General features: G+C 32.8%; 1 protein-coding gene across 5 annotated transcripts in view; it reads left to right on the top strand.

Annotated features, from left to right (window-relative positions):
- Window positions 1-23,784, top strand: part of Cnksr2 (connector enhancer of kinase suppressor of Ras 2) — a 248,221-nt gene that overhangs the window by 64,690 nt on the left and 159,747 nt on the right. For all 5 annotated transcript variants that reach the window (XM_051179229.1, XM_051179227.1, XM_051179228.1 and 2 more), the window contains exons 3-4: window positions 644-846; window positions 9,751-9,838. In XM_051179229.1, the coding sequence (XP_051035186.1) occupies window positions 644-846; window positions 9,751-9,838 (291 nt within the window). The remainder of the gene's footprint in view (window positions 1-643; window positions 847-9,750; window positions 9,839-23,784) is intronic.

The following is a 23,784-nucleotide window of genomic DNA, read 5'->3' as shown; positions in this document are numbered from 1 at the left end:
CGGTAGTCAGGGAAGAAACTCAAGCAGGAGCAGAAACCTGTGAACAGGAGCAGATACAGAGGCATTTAAGGAGTTCTGCTTACAGGCTTGTTCTTTGTGGCCTGCTCAGCCTATTTTCTTTTACTTTTTCTTTCTTTCCCTTCCTCCCTCCCTTCCTTCCATTTGTTTTTCACAGGGTTTATTTGTGTTAACTCCCCTGGCTGTCCAAGAATTTGCTTTGTATACCAGGCTGGTTTTGAACTCACAGAGATCTGCCTGTCTCTACCTCCTAAGATTAAAGGTGTGTATTTCTACTGCTTGACCACCGCCTATTATCTTATGACACCCAGGACCACCAGTGCAGGCTTTCATGTGGACAGCCAGAGTTTATGAAGTCATTTTCTCATTTGAAGTTCCCTGTTCTCAAATGACTAGTTTGTTTCAAGTTGACATAAAAATTAGCTAGCACAACTTTATTATAATTGTTTTCCTTAATATCCCCAAACAGGCATTTGACTGTGGGCTCCACTAAGCCAGAAAGCTCTTATTCATTTGTAATTCTAACATTGTCCCACCATTACCTCTGTAAATTCTTTTTTATCAGTACTTTTTTAATAAAGAAAATATTGACATTAAGTATATTTTTCTCTGTTTTATTCTTCAGAATTATGGCTTAGAAACAGAAAATCTAAAAACTCTTTCTCACAAATTGAATGCATCAGCCAAAAATCTACAGAACTTCATAACAGGAAGGAGAAGGAGTGGCCATTATGATGGAAGAACCAGCAGAAAATTGCCCAATGACTTTCTGACCTCAGTTGTGGATCTGATTGGAGCAGCCAAGAGTCTCCTTGCTTGGTTGGACAGGTACACTCTGCTCCATATTTCATAAGTAACTCCTCTTCATACATCAGTTTGTACCAGAGCATTATTTCATATTTTCTTATGAAAACATTAGACAGATAGAGGAGTAAAAATAATAAATATTTGGTTATGATTCATAGTAGTTTTATGTCATTATCATGTAGATATGAATCTTTTGTAAAATTTTCTATCAAAATAGACAATTACTACTTTATGTCTGTCAAGCACAAAATCCCTTTGCTATTTTATAATCAAAATTACTGTTTGTCTGTTATAACAAAATGTAGAGTCTGTCCTGGATTTCTGCATTCCTTTTGGTAATGACCATATTGAATGAGCAATGAGTACATAGTTACTACTACTTTTTTAGTGTGCACTGATTGTCTCCTTGCCCTGGTTTTGTATCTTGGAATGTATATCATAGTATAAAATTTATAATCTGAAATAGAAAAGATTAAATTTTTATATTTGGTTGGATATTGTCATTAACTTGGATTGCAATTAAAAATAGACTAATTGAGCTCTCTATTTTCATAGTTCATGGTATTAGCGTGTTGTGGTTGAATAACCTCAGAAGAAATTCTGATAATTTATCTTTGCCAAAATTCCTCCAACAAGGAATATCAGTAAGATTCAAATTGACTTTTTGTAGGTCTCTGGAAATTTCTCTAGAGTCAGTTTTCTCTTCAAACCTATAATGGTTCCCTCTTTTATGGTCTCTCTCTCTCTGTTTCTCTCTGTCTCTCTCTGTCTCTCTGCCTCTCTCTCTCTCTTTCTCTCTCTCTCTCTAGTCTATTCCTCCCCTGACACAATCTTCCTAGCCCCACATGCTTTCCTCTTCTCGCCTTCTCTTTCTCCTAGCTCCCTCTCCAATCACTGCACCCTCCACTCCCAATATGCTCAGGAAATCCTGTTCCTTTCCCCTTCTGTGAGGGACCTTGTATGAATCTCTTAGGTTTCTCCTTGTATCCTAGCTTTTCTGGAGGTGTGAATTGTAGGCTGGTGATCCTTTGCTCTATGTCTAAAATCCATATATGAGTGAGTACATACTATGTTCCTCTTTTTGTTACTGAGTTACATCTTTCAGGATGATTTCTTCAAATTTATTTTTTTTAAAAAAATGAGACCTTATTTCTAAAATAAAGGTTTCATACATTATTTATTTATTTATTTACTTATTGTTTTTTGAGACAAGGCCTCACTATACAACATTGGCTCTCCCATGTAGACCAGGCAGGCATGGAAAATGCAGCTCTCTGGTGGTGGCAGTGGGTTCAGGCTGGCAGGAAAAACCTTACTCTTAACAGAGATCCATCTGCCTCAGTCTCTAAAGTGCCACAATGCCCAGCTAGGTTTTGTACTCTTAAAGTAGAAGTTGATTTTACTTAGTTTTTTATCATCTAAATTATATCAATGATATTAAATCCTGATTTGGATACTAAGCTATATATTACCAGATTTTGAAAAAAATAAAGAAAATGTATTTTCAACATAACATAACATGTAATTTTAGTTATAGCTATATAAACTACACTGATCAGTTGTTTAAAGTAAATGTATTTCTAAAATATTTGATAATTTCATATATTAGAATTATACTTACATCATTTCTACTCCACACTCTCCTCCCTCTAATTCTTGCCATGCCCCTCTCAACTTCATGACTTCTTTATTCTTGTTAGATGTATAAACATGTGCATGCATACACAGACACACACATACAAACAAATATAACCTGTTGAGTCCATTTAATGTTGCTCAAATATATACATGTTTAGAGATGACCACTTGGGATTGGACAATTTATGAGGTCTTATTTTTAAAATATAGACTGTAAATAGGATGACAATAAATATTGCTGAGCATTTATCTGTGGCTATTGAATGCTTTGGGCATTTTGTCAAGGATTGGTATAGTTAGTTGGTCATGTGGTAGATTTAGTTTTAGTTCTAACTTCTAGTCTGGCTGCACCAGTTTGTATTTCCATCAACAGTGGATGATGTGAGTTGTTTTGTTGGTCTTTGCCATTCCTTTTTTTTTTTCAGCACCCATGTGGAGTTTATTGAGAGAAGGGAGACAAAGAGGGGGTAGCTGGTGGCCAACCCGAAAGCAGGAGAGAGAGAGAGAGAGAGCAGGAGAGGGGCAAGAGAGAAACCAGAGAGAGGAACCAGAGAGAGAGAGAGAGAGAGAGAGAGAGAGAGAGAGAGAGAGAGAGAGGTGTGAGGCGCTTGCTTTAAAAGAGGCTTGCACGTGCATAACTGAGTCCTCTGGCCGCCAGGTAAAACTGACATAGGGATGACATGGCCATGAGCGTCCTGCCCATCGTCGGGGCGGGGGTCAGCCGGCTGCTAGTTCCTAACACCTATACTCCCCAAAATTGAAAAATTTAAAAGAAATGAACAAATTTTCTGTATAGTTTCTATATACCAAATTTAAATCAAGACCAGATAAACATTTTAAATAGACCTATAACCCCTAATGAAAGAGAAACAGTTATCAAAAATTTTACAACCAAAAAAAAAAAAGTCCAGAACCAGATGGCTTCAGGGCAGAATTTCAAAGAAGAACTAACTCCAATACTCCTCAAAATGTTCCACACAATAGAAACTGAAGAAACACTGCCAAACTCCTTTATCAAGCTGCAGTTACCCTGATAGCCAAACCAAGCAAATATGCAACAAAGATAAAGAAATACAGAGCATTCTCCCTCATAAATACTGAAAAATAAAATCAATAATAGTTTGCAAACCTAATCTGAGTACACATCCAAAAAAAAAAAATCATTCACCATTACCAAGTATGCTTCATTTCAGAGAAACAGGGATGGATCAACATAGGAAAATCAGTCAATGTAGTCCACCATATAAACAAACTGAAAGAAAAAAAAAAAAACAACATGATCATCTCATTAGATGCTGAAAAAGCCTTTGACAAAATCTAATACCCCTTTATGATAAAGGTATTGGAGAAATCAGTGATACAAGGCACATGTTTAAACATAAAAAAGCAATATCCAGCAAGCTGACAGCCAAAATTAACAGAGAGAAACTCAAAGAGATTCCACTAGGTCTTTGCCATTCTGACTTGGGTGAGATGAAACCTCAAACTTGATTTAATTTGAAATTCCCAGTTGCTGAAAGTATTTCTTAGATATACACCCCCCCCTTTTTTTTAAAATTGCCCTTTATTCTTTTTCTTTACTTGACAGAGGCTTTCTGGTTTTATTTTTCATTTATTTATTTTTTTATTTCACATGTCCATCCCAGTTCCCCCTCCCTCCCTTCTTCCCTCCCTATTAATCCACTGTCAGATGTGTGGCTGGCAAAGATTATCTCCCATTATTTGGGCTTCCTCTTCACCCTGTTTATAGTTTCTTTAGCTGTGAAGTAGCGTTTTAGCCAATCGTTGTCCTTAATTCTTGGGCAAATAAAGTCCTAGTCAGAAAGTCTTTTCCTACACCTGTATCATTTTTTGTATAAGGTGATAGATACGAGTCTAATTTCATTCTTTCCCATGCAGATACCCAGTTTTCCCAGTGAATGTTTTTGGCATTTTTGTGAAATATTAAGTTGCTGATGTTATGTATAATCATGTTTGAGCCTTCCCTTTTGTTCTATTTTTCTATGTGCCTTTTGTTGCTGATACCATATTTTATTTTATATATTTATTTATATATTTATATTTATTTATTTATTTTTATTTATTATATATTAAATATATATTTATTTATATTATATTTATATTTACATATTATATAAATATAATATTTATATTATTTTACTGATTTATTTTAATTTTTGTGGTTATAATATTACAACAATATTTCTCCCTTCCCTCAATTTTTCCATACACCCCTCCTCTCCTTGCTCTCTTTAAAATTCATGGCCTTTTTAAAAAATTAGCAGTTATTACATTCGTATCTGTATATGTACATACATATGTAATCTAAATACAATATGCTCTGACTGTGTAATGATACTTATATATACGTTTTTTCAAGACTGACAATTTTGTATGAACAACAATAAGTTGGTGTGCTTTTCATCAGGGGAAAGAGTTTCTCCCACTTTCAGCCTTTCATAGGTGCCTATAGTTTGTTGTGTAGAGTTGGAGCCTTGTGGGATTTTCCTTATTCACTTTGGCATGTCTATTGGTGTAGTTCAGCTCATGCTTAAGCAATCATGTTTGTGAGAGTTTGTGGGTGCAGCTCCTGACATTACTAGTATACACAACCTGAAGTATGGAATAGGCAACCCCTTCCTTATTCTTTTTGCACAGAATTGCTTTAGATATTTAGTGTCATTTCTAGTTCCATATATATTTTTAGGTTGATTTTTTTTCTATTTCTGTCAAGGATGTTGTGGCTATTTTGATATTTAATCTAATCTGTATATTGCTTTTTGTAGTGTGGTCATTTGCACAATATTAATTTTACTGATTTATGAATGTGGGCTTCTTTTAGTTTTCTAGCGTCTTTCCCAAGTTCTTTCTTCAGATTTGAATTTTTCACTGTAGAGGTCTTCCACCTCCTCTTAACTCCCTTTTTGGTTTTATATTTTTGATGACATTGAGAATGAGAGTATGCCCATGGTTTTTCTCAGTGTGCTTGTTGTTGATATCTAAAAAGGATACAGATTTTGCTAAGTTGATTTTTGTACCCTGCCATTTTGCTAAATATTGTTTCTAGCATTTTCATGTAGAATCATGATATCTCATGTATATCTTATCTACAACTGGAAACCATTTGACTTCTTCTTTTCCTGTTAATTTCTCTTACTTGTGTAAGGACTATGTCACTACATACTTGCTTAGTTGTTTCAGCTTGTGTGTCTAGCACTGTATTGAAAAGGAGTAGGGTAGTGGACAGCCTTATTTTGTTCCTGATTTTAATATGATTGTTACTTTTTCTCCAGTTAGGATAATGCTGGTTGTGGGGTAATCATATAGATTTCAATTGAAAACATATTTTAAATTGCGCCATTAAAAAGAAAGCAGGGTGAGCAAGCCATGGGAATTGAGCTAGTGTAAGCATCATTCCTCTGTTGCCTCTTCTTCCATTACCTCCACATTCACATCCTGAGTTCCTGCCCTTTCTTCCCTTCATGAAGGAATGCTACTCTAAGCTTAAATAACCTCCATATATACAAATATAGTAAATGTTACCTCTTTTCAGTAAGATATGGCTTAACTGTTAATGCTTAAATAAAAACATTAGTTTTAGTTTTAGATTTTGTCAGTATTATTTGCCCTTTAACTACATTTGTTCATCCCAACATAAAATGATTTAAGCAAATTACATTATATTTTCTTTTCACTATACTGTTGCATAGAATGATCAGAGAATGCCTTTGTTTCCTAATGGTGGGCATGAATATACATATTCTAATTTCAATATATAGTAGTTTTTAGATTCTGTTGTATTATGTATTATTGCATTTTATCGTCATTACAATTCTTGATAAACATAAATTCACCTCCAAGTACAAATACCCACAGAAATCCATGACATCATCCAATGACTGTTTTATGCTTACTTCATAGGGAGTGACAATATGACAAAAAAGCCTAAAGAAAAATAGGTTAGTGTGCATTATATGCTATGTCTATAGCAGCATTCCATTAGCTTACAAGCTATTTGATATTTTGACCATAAAAATTAAATAAGTAATTAAAAGCAACACAAAAAGATAAATTCTGATAACTTTTAAGTTCTACAGGAACTTTTATAAATTGAAAAAAAAAAGAAATGAATGCTTTTTTATTTTTAATTACAGAAAAATCCAACTATAGACCGGCTTGATTATTAACATTGCTTTAACAGCTTGACTTAAGAGAAACAAAAAAATAATGAACTTGGTGGCACATACATTTAATCCCAGCATTGAGGAGGCACATTGATCTCTGTCAGTTCCAGATCAGCCAGGTCAGCTAGTCAAAGTTACCCACTGAGACCTTGTCTCAAAAAAAAATGTTAAGAAATAAATTAAATAAAACCAAATGATAAGGAAAAAAAAGAAAATCTTGGCCTTACTAATACTAATGCTTTTTTTTAGATCTGTGGATTTTGAAATCTTTGAAGATTTCTTGTTGTAGAATATTGGAGAAAACTATTGGTAGGAAAAGGAATACTACTTTGGAACCTTTTTCAGGTTTTAATAACTGTTACTACTGATAGTGCTTCTTATGCTAACCACAATGGTGACTCTCTTTGGCATGAACAATTTTCAGAATATTTATTTAGTCAAAAGTACTGTCCTTATTATACAAGTAAGCAAACTAGGATTTAGAGTGATTCAATTAAACACAAATGACGAGTAAATGGGGCTAGAACATGCTAGATCCTGACAATCTGACTATATAGTTTATCTTCTCCACTGTTACAAGATTTTAATTAGTGAAACAATAATAAGAATCAAGAATGTTCAAGGTGTTTGTGTAGATAGATAAGGCCTAGGGCCAAATTAAAACTGGAGAGTCAGAGAATGGGGATATTTGGAATGAATAGTCCATGCCTGACTTGGCTGACCCAATGAATAATCGAAATTGTCAAACACATTATCCAATAGATGTAAGGAATATATTAGAATATATTCTGATTTCCCTACTTGATTTTTTTCAAAAATCTTAGACCTTCCTAACATACTATATGACTGTACTTATAAACTACATCTATTGTTCTTATTAACTGTTCTTTCTATAATATGTCGTTCAAGATAGCAGATATTTTTCTTATACTTTGCTCATTGATATAGTAGTTATCCAGAAAAAGTCTTCACCTGTACTGTACATTTTTTTTGAGGGAATAGAGAAATACAGGATAAGAAATGAGCACTGTGGACCACCAGCAATTGAAATTTTTTTAGCTCAAGATGGGCATGGTGGCACATGTCTTTAATCCTAGCACTTCAGAGACAGAGGCGAGAACTGAGTTCAAGGCCAGTCTGGTCTATAGAGGGAGTCCTGGGACAGCTATAGCAATGCAGAGTAACCCCATACCCAAAAAAGATGAGAAGTTTAGCTCATGAAAACAGTTATTGAAGTTTAATCAGAATAAAAATGAATTTGTGAAAGTAGTGTCATAGGAACAAAAGAAAAAAAGAATTTGAAGGAAAACACAGTTAATCAATAGGGTCAGATGTTGCTAAGAGATTAGGTAGGATAAAGTAGCTGGTGGATTAGGAAATCAGAGTATTTGTGAAATATTTGGTTGAACATAATGTGAAAAAAGCTTCAGAAAAGTTTTCTATTTAAACTTTTCCTGTGAATCAATTTTTAATCTTCAGTGGTCATGGAAAAAGTATCTTAAGACAAAATGCTATATCTTAGTACATTGGGGAACTTGGACTTTGTTCCCTCCTTTGTCTTGGGTTGTAAGAGTATCTAATCAGTATTGCTCCTTGGACCATAGAAATTTTAGAATGTATGGATACCAATTTAAATGTAATAGAATGTTATCTACAGTGTGTTAGATGAAAAATATTTGTTTGTTTTCCTGATAAGCAGTATAAACTTCTGTTAGATATTGTTAGTGGGTATGTGTTTATTATATATTTAATTTTCCATCCAATAATATATTTTACATAGCAGGAATTCATTCCAACATTCCACAAACCCCCTTTTATTGGTATATCCTGAAATCTTGAAAAATATTTTTGAACCTTTATTTTTATTTTATGTGTATGAGTGTTATACTTATATGCATGTTTGCACATCCTGCACACGTAGTGCCCATAGAAGCCAGAAAAAGTATTAGATCTTCTGGAACTGGAGTTGTAAGCCATCACGTTAGGTTTTGGGAATTGAACCAGGTCCTCTGGGAGAGCAGTAAGTACTCTTAACAGCTGAAACCATCTCTCCACTCTCCATGTCCAAGTATACACATATAACAAAGCATAATCATTAAATGCTAGAAAAGTGAAAGGAGTAGTATCAATGACCATTGTTGTGAATCTCTAAAGTGCACTGTAATGTATATGCTTTGCACTGTAATGTATATGCTTTTGTTTTCTTTTCATTAACTACAATTTAATTTTAAGTATAAAATTCCCTTATGAATGATGCTGAGCAAATGTTAAGATTTTGATTTTTTGATAAGTATTTGATTTGTAAGGTTTAGCTACTACAATTAAATATTGCAAAGCATTTTGTCTTATTTAAAGTTCTTTATAAATGTCAGCTTAGATGAAATGGAACAATTCCATGAATATATTGTTTTTAAAAGAGATTGAAGTAATGATAAACCTTAGGTAAATTTAATAAGATAGTGTTTAACTGCATATTGCATATGACTGGATTCAGACTTCTGTTCTGAACACTAGCTCCCACACACTAGTTCTCACACCTCACTCTTTTGTTGCTTCAGCAAGTTACTAAATGTTTATTTACCTTTGGTGTTGTCTTTTGTAAAATGAAAATAATAAAGAAATGCCAGTTTCATAACATTTATTGTGAATATTAAGTTAGTATGTATGTCACAATCAGAATAGTAATTTACTTATAGTAAGCCATCAGTAACCATTAGTTTATTAGTATTGCTTGCTAGCCTTTAATTGTATTTCAAGTAAATGTCATATTAAAATGTTAGGTTTCTTTGGAAAGTAAGTATTAAAATATAGTTTTTGATTAGGCTTTTCTTGTCTGCTGTTTTGTATTAGATATTGTGAAGGAGCCTTGAAAACAGCATCAAAGAACTAAAGATTTTATAGAAAGAAAATTACATATTTCTAAATTTTAATTCTTAATTTCACTCATTTTAATCTAATTGAGTCCCAAATATTGTGTTTTATCACTATGTACGCTTTAAAACAATTCATTTCTTTATTTTAATCAAAATCTTATGTTATACTATTTCATTTTGATGATTTTCAAAAGCTGTTAATAATCATAGTCTTTGTTTTCTCTTTGTAGGTCACCATTTGCTGCTGTGACAGACTATTCAGTCACAAGAAATAACGTCATACAGCTCTGCTTGGAACTAACAACAATTGTGCAACAGGTATTGGCTAACAGTGTTCCCTTTGGTTAAATTACTAGCTGATTTATATTTGAAAAATGAGCAAATGATCCATAAAAAGAAAATTATATACTGGAAAAGTGTGCATGAATCATAAGTTTTGTTTATCAGAAGATATAAAATAAATTGGAATACCTACCTTCATTTTTATAGGATCGTAAAATACTGTGTGTCCCTTTGTATTATTTTTTTAAAATCTCAACTAGAAAACAGAATCATAGTATTGTGAGAGTGCAGATTAATAAATGTTTTTTCCATAAAGAGACATGATTTCCATCATATTCTGACCATCCAGATACTGAATATTTTTGTAGGCTACATTGTATCTATCACAAATGTGTCTCTTATTTTAAGGCAAACATAGTAGGCAGGTTTAAATTGATGAGTGTTGTTTAGGATTCATTAAATTTTGATTCGAAAAATAGGCCAAATTTCAGTCATAGTTATTGGCCTATGTTTCAGAGTCATGGAGTCCAGTGTGACAAACTGCTGTTTGATATCATGAACAGATGTTAGAAATTAAAGTTTTTGGGACACGCTTCAAATGTATTATAGATACGACCCAAAATCTTGCATCTTTGCACATTTTTCTAGGTGTTTTTGGTGATGTGCATTGCCCTAGGGTATAGAGGAAATCACAATGACATAACTTTATAGCTAATATTTCCTGTTGTTATGGCCTATCATAAACATTTTATTTGTTGGAAATCTTTTTTTATACAATATATTGTGATCGTGTTTCCCCTCCTCTTACTCCTTCCAGATCCCCTCACCTCTAAACCCATCCAATTTCAGCCCCTTTCTCTTTAGAATACAAACAGGCAACCAATAAAAACAAATCTTAATTCACAGTAACAAAAAAGATATCAGAAACATTTCTTAAAACTGTATTTTCTAGAATGGTGCTCTACCTCTAGGCCTTTGTTTTCTAACACATTCTCTGTGCACAAAGTAATAAAATACATAATTATTAACACTTTACTGTTACATGGCAAAAATCCATGGTAACTATATTACTCATTTAATCTTTTTTACTTCTACATGAGACGAAAGACAACTAGAATATTGAAAAATTAACATGAAATCCATTGTTTTTATTTTTAATTTTTGCACTAGAATTCACACTTATTGCTAATTTATTATCAAATTTGAAAATATTTTCAGGTATATTTTTGAAATAAAAGTTGCTGTATATTGAGTAGTGGGCTAACACTTCGTTGTTTTTATAAAATAAGATGGCAATTCAAAATGACAGCTATGAATTTGCTTAAAATCCGTAGAGATCATCAAGTAGTCATTGCTTAACTCACACATAATCAATGTTTTTTTTATTTGAAAAGGCAATACACAAAGGAATTTTGAACAGAAGATACATAAAGGGAAATAAAAATAGTTTTCTGTGTTTAGAATTCACAAATTACACAATTTACCTTTATTCTTAACCTTCAGCGATTATTTTGAGAAGAATGTGGAAATAATTTCTAGTGAATTTACATTTTTCTGCAGAGAAATACATTGGGAAAATGCAGTACATGTCAGATGTGGCTAGCCCAGACATTCTGTGATTTTTAAGAGCCTGCTATGTAACTAGTACTTAGTTGATTTTTTTTTGCTTTTCACCAGATTGCATAAATATCTGCTATTGACAGTTACTTTATATAAAACATACTCCATTATCTTATTGCCCTCAAAGACTTTATGGTATTCTCAATAGGCTTTTCAAATAGCTCTGTTCTTTAGCTGAACATTCCCCTCAAGTATCTTATTATAAGGCAATAATGAGTTTGAAGTTTTGCAATTTAGAGGTTAGAAAACTTTAAGTAGACTAGAGAAGAGATTGTTTTACAGGTTGAACTTTAAGTACATACTGTCTTGTCCAAACATAAAATTACTAAAATACTCTAAATGTACTTAGAACACAGAAGGACTTTGTACCCTCCACCCACTATATACTCTGTTTAAAAGATATGGCAGGTCCTCTTATGGCATTTTGATCATACATTACCAGCTTCTGTATTTTAAAATTCGGTAGCTCATGACATTTGTCAAAACTTCCTCATGCTCATTTTCCCATCACATGTCCTGTTTGACATGTCATCTTTACTTTAGGACAAAAATCTTATGTTCTTGGTTTGTTTTCCTTGATTTTCCACATTCCTTATACCTAGTTCTGTTGTTCCTTAAAAGAGACATTAAGTGTAAATTTCTCTTAATAATAATGTGATGACATCCTGTTTTAATCTGTCTATAAGTATAGACTGGATCATCTTTGAATTAGTCATCACACATCTAAGCCCATTTTGTTATTTAAAAATGAATTGCTGACACTTTTCTATGGGACTCAAAGGAGCTAAGATGCTATTCTTGCATGACTTAAGTTTTATCTTCAAGAACTCCCAAGTGTATTAACTGTACTCTAAATCATACAGATAAATTATTGTTAGTAAAACAGACCTTAGTTTAGCTATTTGTCTTATGATTCTTCTGTACAATATGCCCTGTATATCTTTCATCTCTGCCTTATTAAAATTATGCCCTGTCCTTTAAGGATTCTGAGAAATGATACTTCATTCATGCAAATTTTCTGATTTCCCACAGGTGTTTGTCTTTTCTCGATATTGAATCTTTATTGTAATGTTGTTCCTGCTATGATTGAAAATAAGTGTAAAACCTTGCTGTTGGTCTTTTACTTTCCCATACATTCATTGTTTACCTTTTTTTCCTGTAAAAGATTAGACTAGTCACTTGTATTATTCTCTTTTATCTTCTGTTTTGACGCATAATTCATTATTGTGTGAGAAGCGGTAGAATTCTTCATTGTTCTGTGCATAGCATTTTACTACCCTTTGGGGCAGTTATATCCTTTGAATAACAATTATCTTACTTTCATCAGATGATAAACTCCCTGAAGACAGTGTCTTTCTTACTTCATATATACTATTAATTTAAAAAAAAAATTGATGGAACAGAATTATTCTCTGTGGCTGGCAGAAGTTCATTTGTCTTTTGCAAAAAGAAAGAGAGAAAAAGAGAAAAACTAATAATTACTCTTTTTATTCTGTTACTCATATTAATAATAAAATCCTAGTGGCACCCGTCACTTTAAATCTGTCTTCAGGGCTTGGTAACATAGCTCAGTGATAGAGCACTTGTATATATATGGCACTACTTCAACCCTCAATTCTATAAAAGGGAAAAATATGTAATAAGTGATTGTTTATAACCCAAATATTTTCTTAAATACCGTATAGATATATAATGCTAACAAACTGTATCTTTTAGGAAACTTTATATTAGTAGACAAAAATTATCTGAATTACTACACTTTTTCTGCTTTAAACAATACAGTCTACTCTATGGGCAGACTTTAATTTTCGATATTTTCCAAATTTCCAAAAGGAAATTTAAGGTATCAGAAAAGAAGGAATATTTTCCACACTGATGGAATGTTAGTTTACGTTTGTCAAAATAACCTATCATAAACAAATCCTAAAGTTATATTTTAAAATAAATTACATATAGTTAAACCCAACAAATTGTATCATCCAGCATGTATGTGTGTGTATATATGTGTATATCTATATATATGTATGTATGTATGTATGTATATATATGTATATATATATTCAACCAAATGTTTATTTGCAATCATATGAAGTACCTAAATATAGTAATTCAACTTCAGCTGACTCTTAAGAGGACAATTTGAATAAGTAAGATATAGACTTTAAAAATTATCTAGGGCATGCATTTATTACCGAGCTTTCAAGAACTCTCATCTGAGTAGTTTTATGCTTTGAAATATTCTGTGTTTAAAATGATTTTTCACTCCACTTTAATTATTTTTATTCCCTTTGCAGCAAGATGAGATAATCAATATCTAAAAATAAACTGTCATAAATAGCTTTTCTCCTTTAACACAAAGGGGTAGTACAGTGAAGTAAGTGGAAAATTCTTATTGATGTTGGACACTTATATTTTGAATAATGTTAAAATTTCGAAAATCACTATAAATTTCTGTTGCAAATCTCCATTTGGAGGCATTTTCTTAGTCCAATTTAATCTATATCATTTTTACTTATTCTGTGTTTGAACAGGTTCAGATTTTTGAAGCTTTTAAGATATTTTCCCTTAACACTTTTGTTCACTTCATAAAATTCGTTATAAAAACAGAAAAAAAATTGGGGAAATTTGTTTTTAAAATCTTAACTGGAAAGAATTCTCACAAAGAACCGAACCTTCTTTTAGAGCCCTGTCAGCAACTGAATCAGAAAAATGAGACAGTTTCCCACGCATTTCTTGTCAGCATTGAAATAATTGCATGATGCCTGTCTTCTTGGGTTTTAGCCTAACCTAAAATAATTCTACTGTACCATTTTAATATGCTGTACTTCATCTACTGAGATTGTCACTAATTAAGAAGTGAGCACTAAAGTGTCAGTTTGAAAGGTAAAGCCTTGATAAGATTGAGACTATGTGGGACAAGGAATAAGGATGAAAGAAGTTTGTTTGGGGATATGTAAGCTAGCTCTGCTGAAGATCAGTCCACACTGGAAAATTCATGTCCTGGCTTTTACAATTTGTATACATAAGTGATCACATCTAGCTCAAAGTTATTGGAAGTACCAACAAAAATGAGACATAAAATTACCAAGAGAAGTCAAGTGAAAAACAAGAGGAATGTAACAAGTGATTTGATAAGAGTGGGGTAAAATATTTTTATTTAAAAACAAAATATACAAACATTTTTCTCTCATTAGTGTCTTTTAGTTTTCTAGGCTAAAATTTACACTTAACTTTGAATTGTATGATGAGAGAATAGTTTCAAATGTTGTAAAACATTTTGAAATCAGATTTTCAATTGTTAGTTTCGGTATGAAAACTTTCTCTTAAAATTCAATTTCTGGCAAAATGCTTTACGTGAAAATGTTTTTGGTTTTTTTTTTTTTCTGAGCTTTTTTTTTCTTTGTTCTGTTTCTACCTGGCATAGTTTTTGTTTGTTTGTTTTTTACTTCATTATGAATACAAATTTAAGAAAAGAAAAAGTTATTATTTTGTTGATATAGTTTAAATATCCATACTGAAGAATGTTTTATTTTGTTAGATAATCTCATTTAAAGTATGTATTTGTGCTTTTAACGTTATAATAGTTTTTGCATAATGTGAAGTTAAATATTAAATTAGCTTTTGAAAGTAAAAATATAAATGTACAAGTTGAGTATACATCCTTTAAAACATACAATCCGATTAAATGTAACTACTTTTTATTTTTTTTTTATTTTTTAACCTTTTTCTTATTTTTCTGATTTTACATATCAATCCCAGTTCCCTCTCCCTCTCATCCTCCTATTCCACCCACCAGCCCCCCAACTCATCCCTCATCTGCTCCCCAAGGAGGGTGAGGCTTTCCATGAGAGAGCATCAAAGCCTGTCAAGTCACTCTAGGCAAAGGGATTATCATCCCTCCAGGGGGGAATGCATTCCAGAAGTCTGTTTGCACTAGGGCTATATCCTGGTTCCATTGCCAGAGGCCCCATAGACTGGCTTTGTGGTGCAATATATAGTACATTTGGACTTCTAGTGACTAAATTTAACTAATTTTAGCTATTTAACTTTGGGATTTTTAGACACTTGTGAAAAATTATAACTTTTATGGCAGTGAAATAAAGTCTGTGGTTTATATTTGTAGATCATACATTTATAAATACCTAGAAAATATTGCATATTTTAAAAATTTAGCCTATCATTCTAAGTTTTTAATTAATGATTTATTCAGAAAAATCTTTAATAAGAGTTGTCATTCTACCTAATCATATTCCATGTATATGAATATCACTTCCTTTACTCTCATGAATACTTTGTATAACTTAGCCCGTACTTTATAATAAAATACTGTGGTAGAACTTGCCTTGAAATAAGATCTGAGCTTAATTATCCTTGATATGCATTGGAAAAATGGCATACACTTAGATAAATTACACCAGAGCCCTGATATTATTAACCTGTAAAAGTTTACCATTTACTATCTTGTTAGATAGCAAGACTTTATGTGAGCATTTGAACATTTCATAACGACTTAATAAATGGTTGTTAGAATTATTAGCAAAAGAGACTTTGGAAACATTAAACTGAGCTAGTTTGTTGCTTGTAAAAAGCTCAAAAGATTGGTACTCTGTATCATTTTGCTGTTGAATGGTCATGAACTCAAAAACATTTCTGAAATGAGTGAATTAAAAGATAATCTGGAAGATGGTGGATCTCTGTGAGTTCGAGGCCAGGCTGGTATACATAGTGACTTCCAATACATAGTGAGCTACATGGTAAGACACTGTCTCGAAAAATTAAATAAAGTGGGAATGGGGGGGACTGATATATAAAATAAGATTGTTTCTAAATTTAAAAAAAATAAAATTTCACCCCCCAAATTAAATAAAATATATTTTGCTTTAATTTTAATCATCTTTATATTTTCATATAAATTTACATAATTTCTATTCTGGAATATATCTTAACATTTATACTTAAATGTAATGCAGAATTCATGTTGGTCATATATGAACTTCACACTCACACATTTATAAATCACCAAGATTTGAATATTTACAATCAGAACATATCATTATATAGTAGTCATACAGTGTTTTAAAGGTTTTAGTAAAATTCAAACTTTAGTTATATACATCTAAAGATCAAAAAAGTTAGCCTAAATGTGCTTCAATAGGCAGAAATATATTCTTTAGTTCATGCAGTGCTAAGGCTGAGCCAGAGTAGTCTTATAGTCATTTCACACACAGCTTTAAATACTTTAACTGAATGCTCAGGGTTAGTGCTTAAGCCTTCTTAAATCAGACAGTCTAGGTGACCTGAAAATTGAATCAGGCCTCTTGAGATCAAAACTGGAGCATTTCAGACCAAAAAACAGGGCAAGCCTTATATAAAGTTTTTAAGCAATATGAATTATATTAATTCTGCATACTCAATAAAGATAGTAATAAACTTGATTCTTTTTGCCTTCATATTTAACCTAATAATTTTAATTCAATTTGTCTATAGTTTGTCCTTTAAGTTTTGTTCAGCTGCTTTAATAAGAAGTAATAGTTATATCTTTTCAAGTTTCCTATTTTATGTTAATATAATAGATCAAAAGTCAGATAATAGAAACATTAGAGAAAGTAGTTAGATAACTTGAAGATTTTATTGAGGGGAACTTGCAAAGTTGAAAGTATGATAAATATATCCACATATATATGTTTTCTGAGGCCGATATGTCTATGTGTATTTATAATGTTATAATCTGATAAAAGTACACACGCATAAGAAAGTTTCAAGCTGGACATTGGTGGTGCACACCTTTAATCCCAGCACTTGGGAGGTAGAGGCAGACAAATCTCTGTGAGTTCAAGGCCAACCTGGTCTGCAGAGCTAGTTCTAGGACTCCAAAGAAATACAGAGAAACCCTGTCTCAAAAAACCAAAAAAAAAAAAAAAGAAAAGAAAGAAAGTTTCATAATCTTAAATAATAATTAAGAGCTCCATATTTTCTTAGGGCTAAGGATGAGAGACTGAGTTAATAAATTATTGCATGCTAGTAATTTCTCAAAGTTATCCTTCCAAAACACTTTTAAAGATGTAGACAAAAGCATTTTTTGTACCAAAAAGAATAGATGGTTTCTACTACATTAGTTAAGTTCTTCTAGATGGGAATTGACAATGTATTACTTCTCAGACTTATTTACTATATTATAGTTAAATTTTGAATTATAGTGTTATGCAATATTATTCCATATGTACAAAAGAATATATGTGACATGTTTGCTATACAGCGTAATAAATACCACATAAATTTATCTTATATATTTAATAATTGGAGTGATAAATAATGTTTTTATTATTGAAATACTTCTGTATCTTGTCTGTCTACCATCTCTCGTGGTTTTTGTCCTTTTGGTTTTCTGTCTTTAAAGATTCATATATAATGCTGTGTTAAACACACTGAATGATGCATTCCGAGCTTTCGAAAAGTATTGCCACTAAGCATCTCACTTTTTGCACTTGGTATGTTTCTAAAGTTTAATTTGATTTATAGCAGTAGTTCATTTCACTGAATGTAATATTGTGTTCTGTTCACATTCGCTAATAAGTTTATTCTCCTGATCATTTGAGTGTATACCCACATTTATATATACACCAAAGTATACAAGCTAAGTTATATAGTTTATGGTCTACTGTATCAATTTTTTTCATTTTCATTAAACCCATGAACTATTTTATCACATATTTTTTTCAAATGCTTTTATACTTTTCTCAAAAAATTCATAAAAAATAAGTTTTATCATTCTGCCTATGTTATGTGAAGAAACATTTGCAAAATGTTAGATTAAGGAAACAGATGTAGACAAGTATGTTAATAGATCTGGAGATCCTCATAGGGAATAAAATAAGCTTCAGAAGTTATTCCCCAGTGTGCTACCATTTGCAACATATGGTGATTACTCTTTCTAAAATTTCAAACTAAAAGTAATATCAGTACCTTTCTAAAAGATTTTATATGACAGATTTCATGAAAACAGAAGGCCTTAGCATATCTAGTACCTAGCACATAAATGTTTGCTAAAAAAAAAATGCATACCTTTTCCCTTAAATATTTACCAAAAGGTTATAGAATTTCTAAGTTAGATTTAGTAACTACTAAAAGAGAACTACCCAGAAAATACTAGTTTTACAATCCATTTACAAGAAAGAGACTTGATTTGAAGATAGAGAAAAATATTCTCCATTGTAATCCAATATACTTCTTCCCTCTACAAATCCAGGTGTATATTTCTTAGAAACATTTGTACTTAAAACCAACAGTTTTGATTTCTTATTAAACTTGGTAATATTAGCCTTAAATATGAAAATATAATGTCCCTGAACAGTGCAATACTACATAGAGTATGTGGGTTTTTTTTTTTTTTTGCATTTTTTATCTATTTTTCTTATTTTACATATAGAGCCCATTTCCCTTTCCCTTCCCTCCCTTCCTCTCTCCCACCCTCCCATGCCCCCACTCAACCACCCTCCTCTCCTATCCCCTCCCCACTCCATATGTAGGGTAATGACTTCCAGGAGGGGTCATCTAAATCTGTCAAGTCATTTGGAGTAGGGACTAGGCCCTCCCTCCTGTCTCTAGGTTAAAGGGGTATCCATCCATGGGGCATGTGCTCCCAAAGTTCTTTCATGCACCAGGGATACATCCTGGTTCCACTGTCAGAGGTCCCTTAGACTGCCCAAGCCTTCTAACTGAGACCCATTTTCAGGGGTTCTGAGTCTGTCCTTTGCTGGATACCCAGCTATCAGTCTGGGGGGGGGGGACATTATCTCCTCCTAGTTCAGGTCAGCTGTCTCTGTGGGTTTCTGTAGCCTGGTCTTGTCCTCCCTCTCTGCATCTGGATTCCAGTTTGGATTAGTGTTTAGATATGGGTGTCTGCTTCTGTTTCCATCAGCTACTAAATGAGGGCTCTATGATAATGGATAAGTTAGTTGTCAATTTCATTATCAGGGAAGGTCATTAAAGGTAGCTTCTCCACTGTTGCTCAGATTGTTAGTTGGGGTCATCCTTGTAGGTTTCTGGACATTTCTCTAGAGTCAGTTTTCTCTTCAAACCTATAATGGCTCCCTCTTTTATCCTCATTCTCTCTCTCTCTGTCTCTGTCTCTGTCTCTCTCTCTCTCTCTCTCTCTCTCTCTCTCTCTCTCTCTCTCTCGTCTATTCCTCCCCTGACTCAGCCTTCCTAGTCCCATCCTACTCTCCCTACCTCCCTTCCTCCTACTCTCCCTTCCTCCATTGCCCCCCCTGACCACCCTCCCTGCCCATTCCCCCACCCTGACTCCACAGGGAGGGTGATGCCTTTCAGGAGGGGTCAACAAAATCTGTCAAGTCATTTGGAGTAGGTACTCATGCCTCTAGGTTAAGGGAGTATTCCTCCATGGGGAATGTGCTCCCAAAGTCCTTTTATGCACCAGGGATACATCCTGATTCCACTTTCAGAGGTCCCTTAGACTGCTCAGGCCTTCTAACTGAGATCCATGTTCAGGGGGTCTGAGTCAGTCCCATGATGGATTCCCAGCTATCAGTCTGGGGGCCCATTAGCTCCTCCTAGTTCAGGTCAGCTGTCTCTGTGGGTTTCTGTAGCATGGTCTTGTCCTCCCCCTCTGCATCTGGATTCCAGTTTGGCTCAGTGTTTAGCTGTGGTTGTCTGCTTCTGTTTCCATCAGCTACTGCTTTCAGGGATCATTTTTATAGTTCATTTCTAACACTTTTTAATCCCTCCCTCACATCTATCACCTGAGAAAAATTCTCTGATTCTATTCCTCCTGATGTTTTTGAATCACTAGGAAGGAAAGGACTGTATATATAGTTTAATATGTGAGACATGGCATTCCTCTCCTAAAGTTAGCATGGTGTCTTTACAACATTATCACATGTTTTTCCCAGAAACTGTTCAGAAATGTTTATAGTTATCTGTTGAGAATTTTGCCCAAGTACCAAATTCATTCAATGCTAGTCGTAAGAAACTGTAAATGTACATCTGGTGTGTAGTTTATTTTCTCAGGAGGCATATCAAATTTAAGCCTATAATTTGGGCTTTTGCTATTGCTTAGGTTTATTAGGATTTAATATTCTGTCTTGATTGTCATCAATCTAGGATATTAACCGAGTGCCTTAGAAAATGGTACTGTTAAAATACTGCACTTACTAAAATGAAATTATCTTACTTTTTTCCAGGAAAATACAAATTTAATAGGTAAAAGCTAAATGGGTTAATTAGTTTTTAATGTTAGGAACTTATTTAAATACATTGTGATATCAGTTTTCTTCCAGCCAGGTGGGAAATCTAGAAGAATTATTATTTAACGTATATCTTTGTTTATGATAGTGTATGGTGTTTATTTTTGCTTGAACTGTTGAAAATTTTCACAAGAAAACTTTTCATAGATTTTTTTTTCTTAGGAAAAGTTAGATGGTCTTTGCAGTAAGTAACTTGAACATCTGGAAGCTAGAAAAGCTTTGAATTACAAAGAAGTGTTACCTTCATTGTATTAATACAAACCTCTTGCTATCTTTTATGCAATACAAAACTTAATGGAAAGAAATGTTCAATTATTTTTATTATAAATATCTGCTGAGATCATGAACATTAAAGTTAAAATCAAACATATATAGAATGCTTTTAAAGCTGTGAAACTCAATCTTTTTTTGTTTGTTTGTTTGTTTTTGTACAAAATAGAATCATGAAGAAACTAAATGTACTATGAGTTTGGCACTTACATGTTTTATTTTCAAATGGTGATTTTTGGAAGTTACATTTTTATACCTTATTTGTAAAACATTTATTATAGAAAGTGAACACTGAGAATCAGTAAAAAGAAACATTTATAAGGTGAATTGATATCATACAATACAGGAGGCACCTAGATAGGTTACAGTTACAAGGCAGTTGTCTGTATAGTTCCTTTTTGATAGTACTGGTAGTTTAGTAGGAAAGATTAAGAACTAAAGAATAAACAAACATAGTTCAACATGGAAAGTAATTCACTGCTTCCTCAGCCTGGCTAAAAAGATACTACAATTACAGAAATTACGGTCTCAATGTAATTAACTTTCTAGTCATTTTTGGTGGCTTTCTATTAATCTTGGAAATTTGAAATCTTTGTAATGTTTAGGGATCTGAATAGCTCTGTAAATAATCAGCCTACGTTTTTTCTACACTCCATAATCTTCATATGTTAAAGGTTTCATTTATCCACCCATTCCACTATTATAAAATTAGCCTTTCATTTTTAAGTAAAGAACTAAAATTGTTACAGCTGAATTGGGCTTCATTTTATATGGTCCTAACGGGAGTGAAATGGAGTAGACTATTGCAAAGTAATGTATAAGGTATGGAAGAGTGAACCATATTCATTGACAAACGAAGTTTTCAGCCTTATCACTGTGTGATTATTTTTTTGTGGGATCCATTTCCTCAAAAGATTTTAGAATTGTATTTGTGTAATTCACTTGTGCATTTTAAATCAATTAATAGCCTGTATCTGTCAATCAGCAGAAGACAACCAATATTACAGTTAATATAAACTAACATTTCATGTACTCTTTTGGAAATACTCATACTAGTTCTTGTGTTCTTGCCCTTTCGGTGTTGTCTCCATTTACTCTCTTGGAAAGTATGGGTAATGATGTCTTCCTATTTTGTTTTATAAATTTATAAACATTAAATGACAGAAAGAAGTGGAGAGTAGCATAGTTAGCAAAACCACATGGTCCAGCACTTCACATTGGCACCTAAAATTTCATCTTATTTTAGAAAAATTCTTACAAATTTCCGATTACTAATTTCTGATTAGAGCTCATCCTGAAAGAAACATATTAGCATTAGCATATAATTTTGAGCCCATGTTTATTATATTTTCTAGTTGTGTAAGTATAACATTGCATTCTGCTTCTCAATTTTAGTTAACATAAAAATGGTATTTATGTTAACAGACAGTCTATTAAGTGGCCTCTTTACATGAAAACTTATGGGGCTATTAATATTTATAGATAAAGAAAAATATAGTTGTTTCTGACATTGAAAGTTCCTAACTTGAATGTGTGTTACTGATGGTTGAGGTGAAGTACTAATATAATTAGAATACATTTTCTAACTGAGAAATCAGCAGCTTTCATATTTCAAAACACGAAAAAGTGGTGGTGAACACCTTTAATCCCATCACTTAGTTGGCACAGACAGGCAGATCTATCTGAGGTCAAGGCCATCCTGGTCTACAAAGTAACTTCCAGGACAGCCATGGATAATCAGAGAAATTCTGTCTTGGGGAAAAAGAAAGAAAAAGAAATAGACAGCAATTAAGTTTCTTTTTTCTTTCTCATAGGTCTTTCAGACCCTTCATAACCCTGAAAACCTCCAAAATGAATACTGTTTTGCTTTCTTAATAATACTTTGTTCTCATGTTGAAATATAGTTTTATATTGAACTTAAGCCACCAAAACACAAAAATGCAACCTTTTACTAATAATTAAACTAACAGAATTTATTGATTTTATGTATTTTTTCCACTTTTCATTACATTTTTATTACATTTATGTATTTACTTATTCTGTATGTGTGTATTTGTGTATGTGGGCATATGTGTAGAGGTCAGGAAACAACCTGAGTAATCAGTTCTTTCCCAGTATGTTTCTTTAGGGAATCAAACTCAATTCATCGGGTTTGTTGCAAGTGCTTTCCCATTGAGCCATCTCACTGCCCCCTTAAATGACTTTTAATATTACAGGGTCTCTGACCAGTAGAGGTAGTGCATACCTTAAGTCCCAGCAGTCAGGAGGTAGAGGCGAGCCTAGTCTACATAGTGAGTTCCAGGGCATGCTGGGCTACAAAGAGAGATCCTGTTTCAAAAACCAACAAACAAGCAACAAGAAACCAAATGACAAGTTCTGGCTATGTAGCCTCAAATTCCCATTTCTCCTACCTCAGCCTTCTGAGTACTGGATATATAGATATCAACCAGCATGGTTAACCTATAACAATTTTGCACTTCTACAAATTTTGATTCTATAACACCTCTTCCTTATTGTGCTTGTTTTAATAAAGGAACCAAAAGGCAGAACCAAAAGCACTCTTGTGATTCCAACACCTCGGAGATGGATACAGGAATAGCAGAATCCAAGGTCATGTTGAGTTACATGGAGAATTTGAGGTGATCCTGGGCTTTGGAACTTTGTCTCAAAAAGCCAAAAACCCTCAAAACAAACAAACAAAAAACACCTAAATATTTTTATGTGATGATATTTACTTCACCAATAAGATGATTTTTGTTTTGTTTTGGTTTGGTTTGGTTTTTGTTTTTCAAAACAGGTTTTTTTTTTTCCTTGTGGCTTTGGATCCTG

Source organism: Phodopus roborovskii, unplaced genomic scaffold (assembly GCF_943737965.1).
Source record: "Phodopus roborovskii unplaced genomic scaffold, PHOROB, whole genome shotgun sequence".
NCBI lineage: Eukaryota > Metazoa > Chordata > Mammalia > Rodentia > Cricetidae > Phodopus > Phodopus roborovskii.
This window is presented reverse-complemented; position numbering and strand designations above follow the sequence as displayed.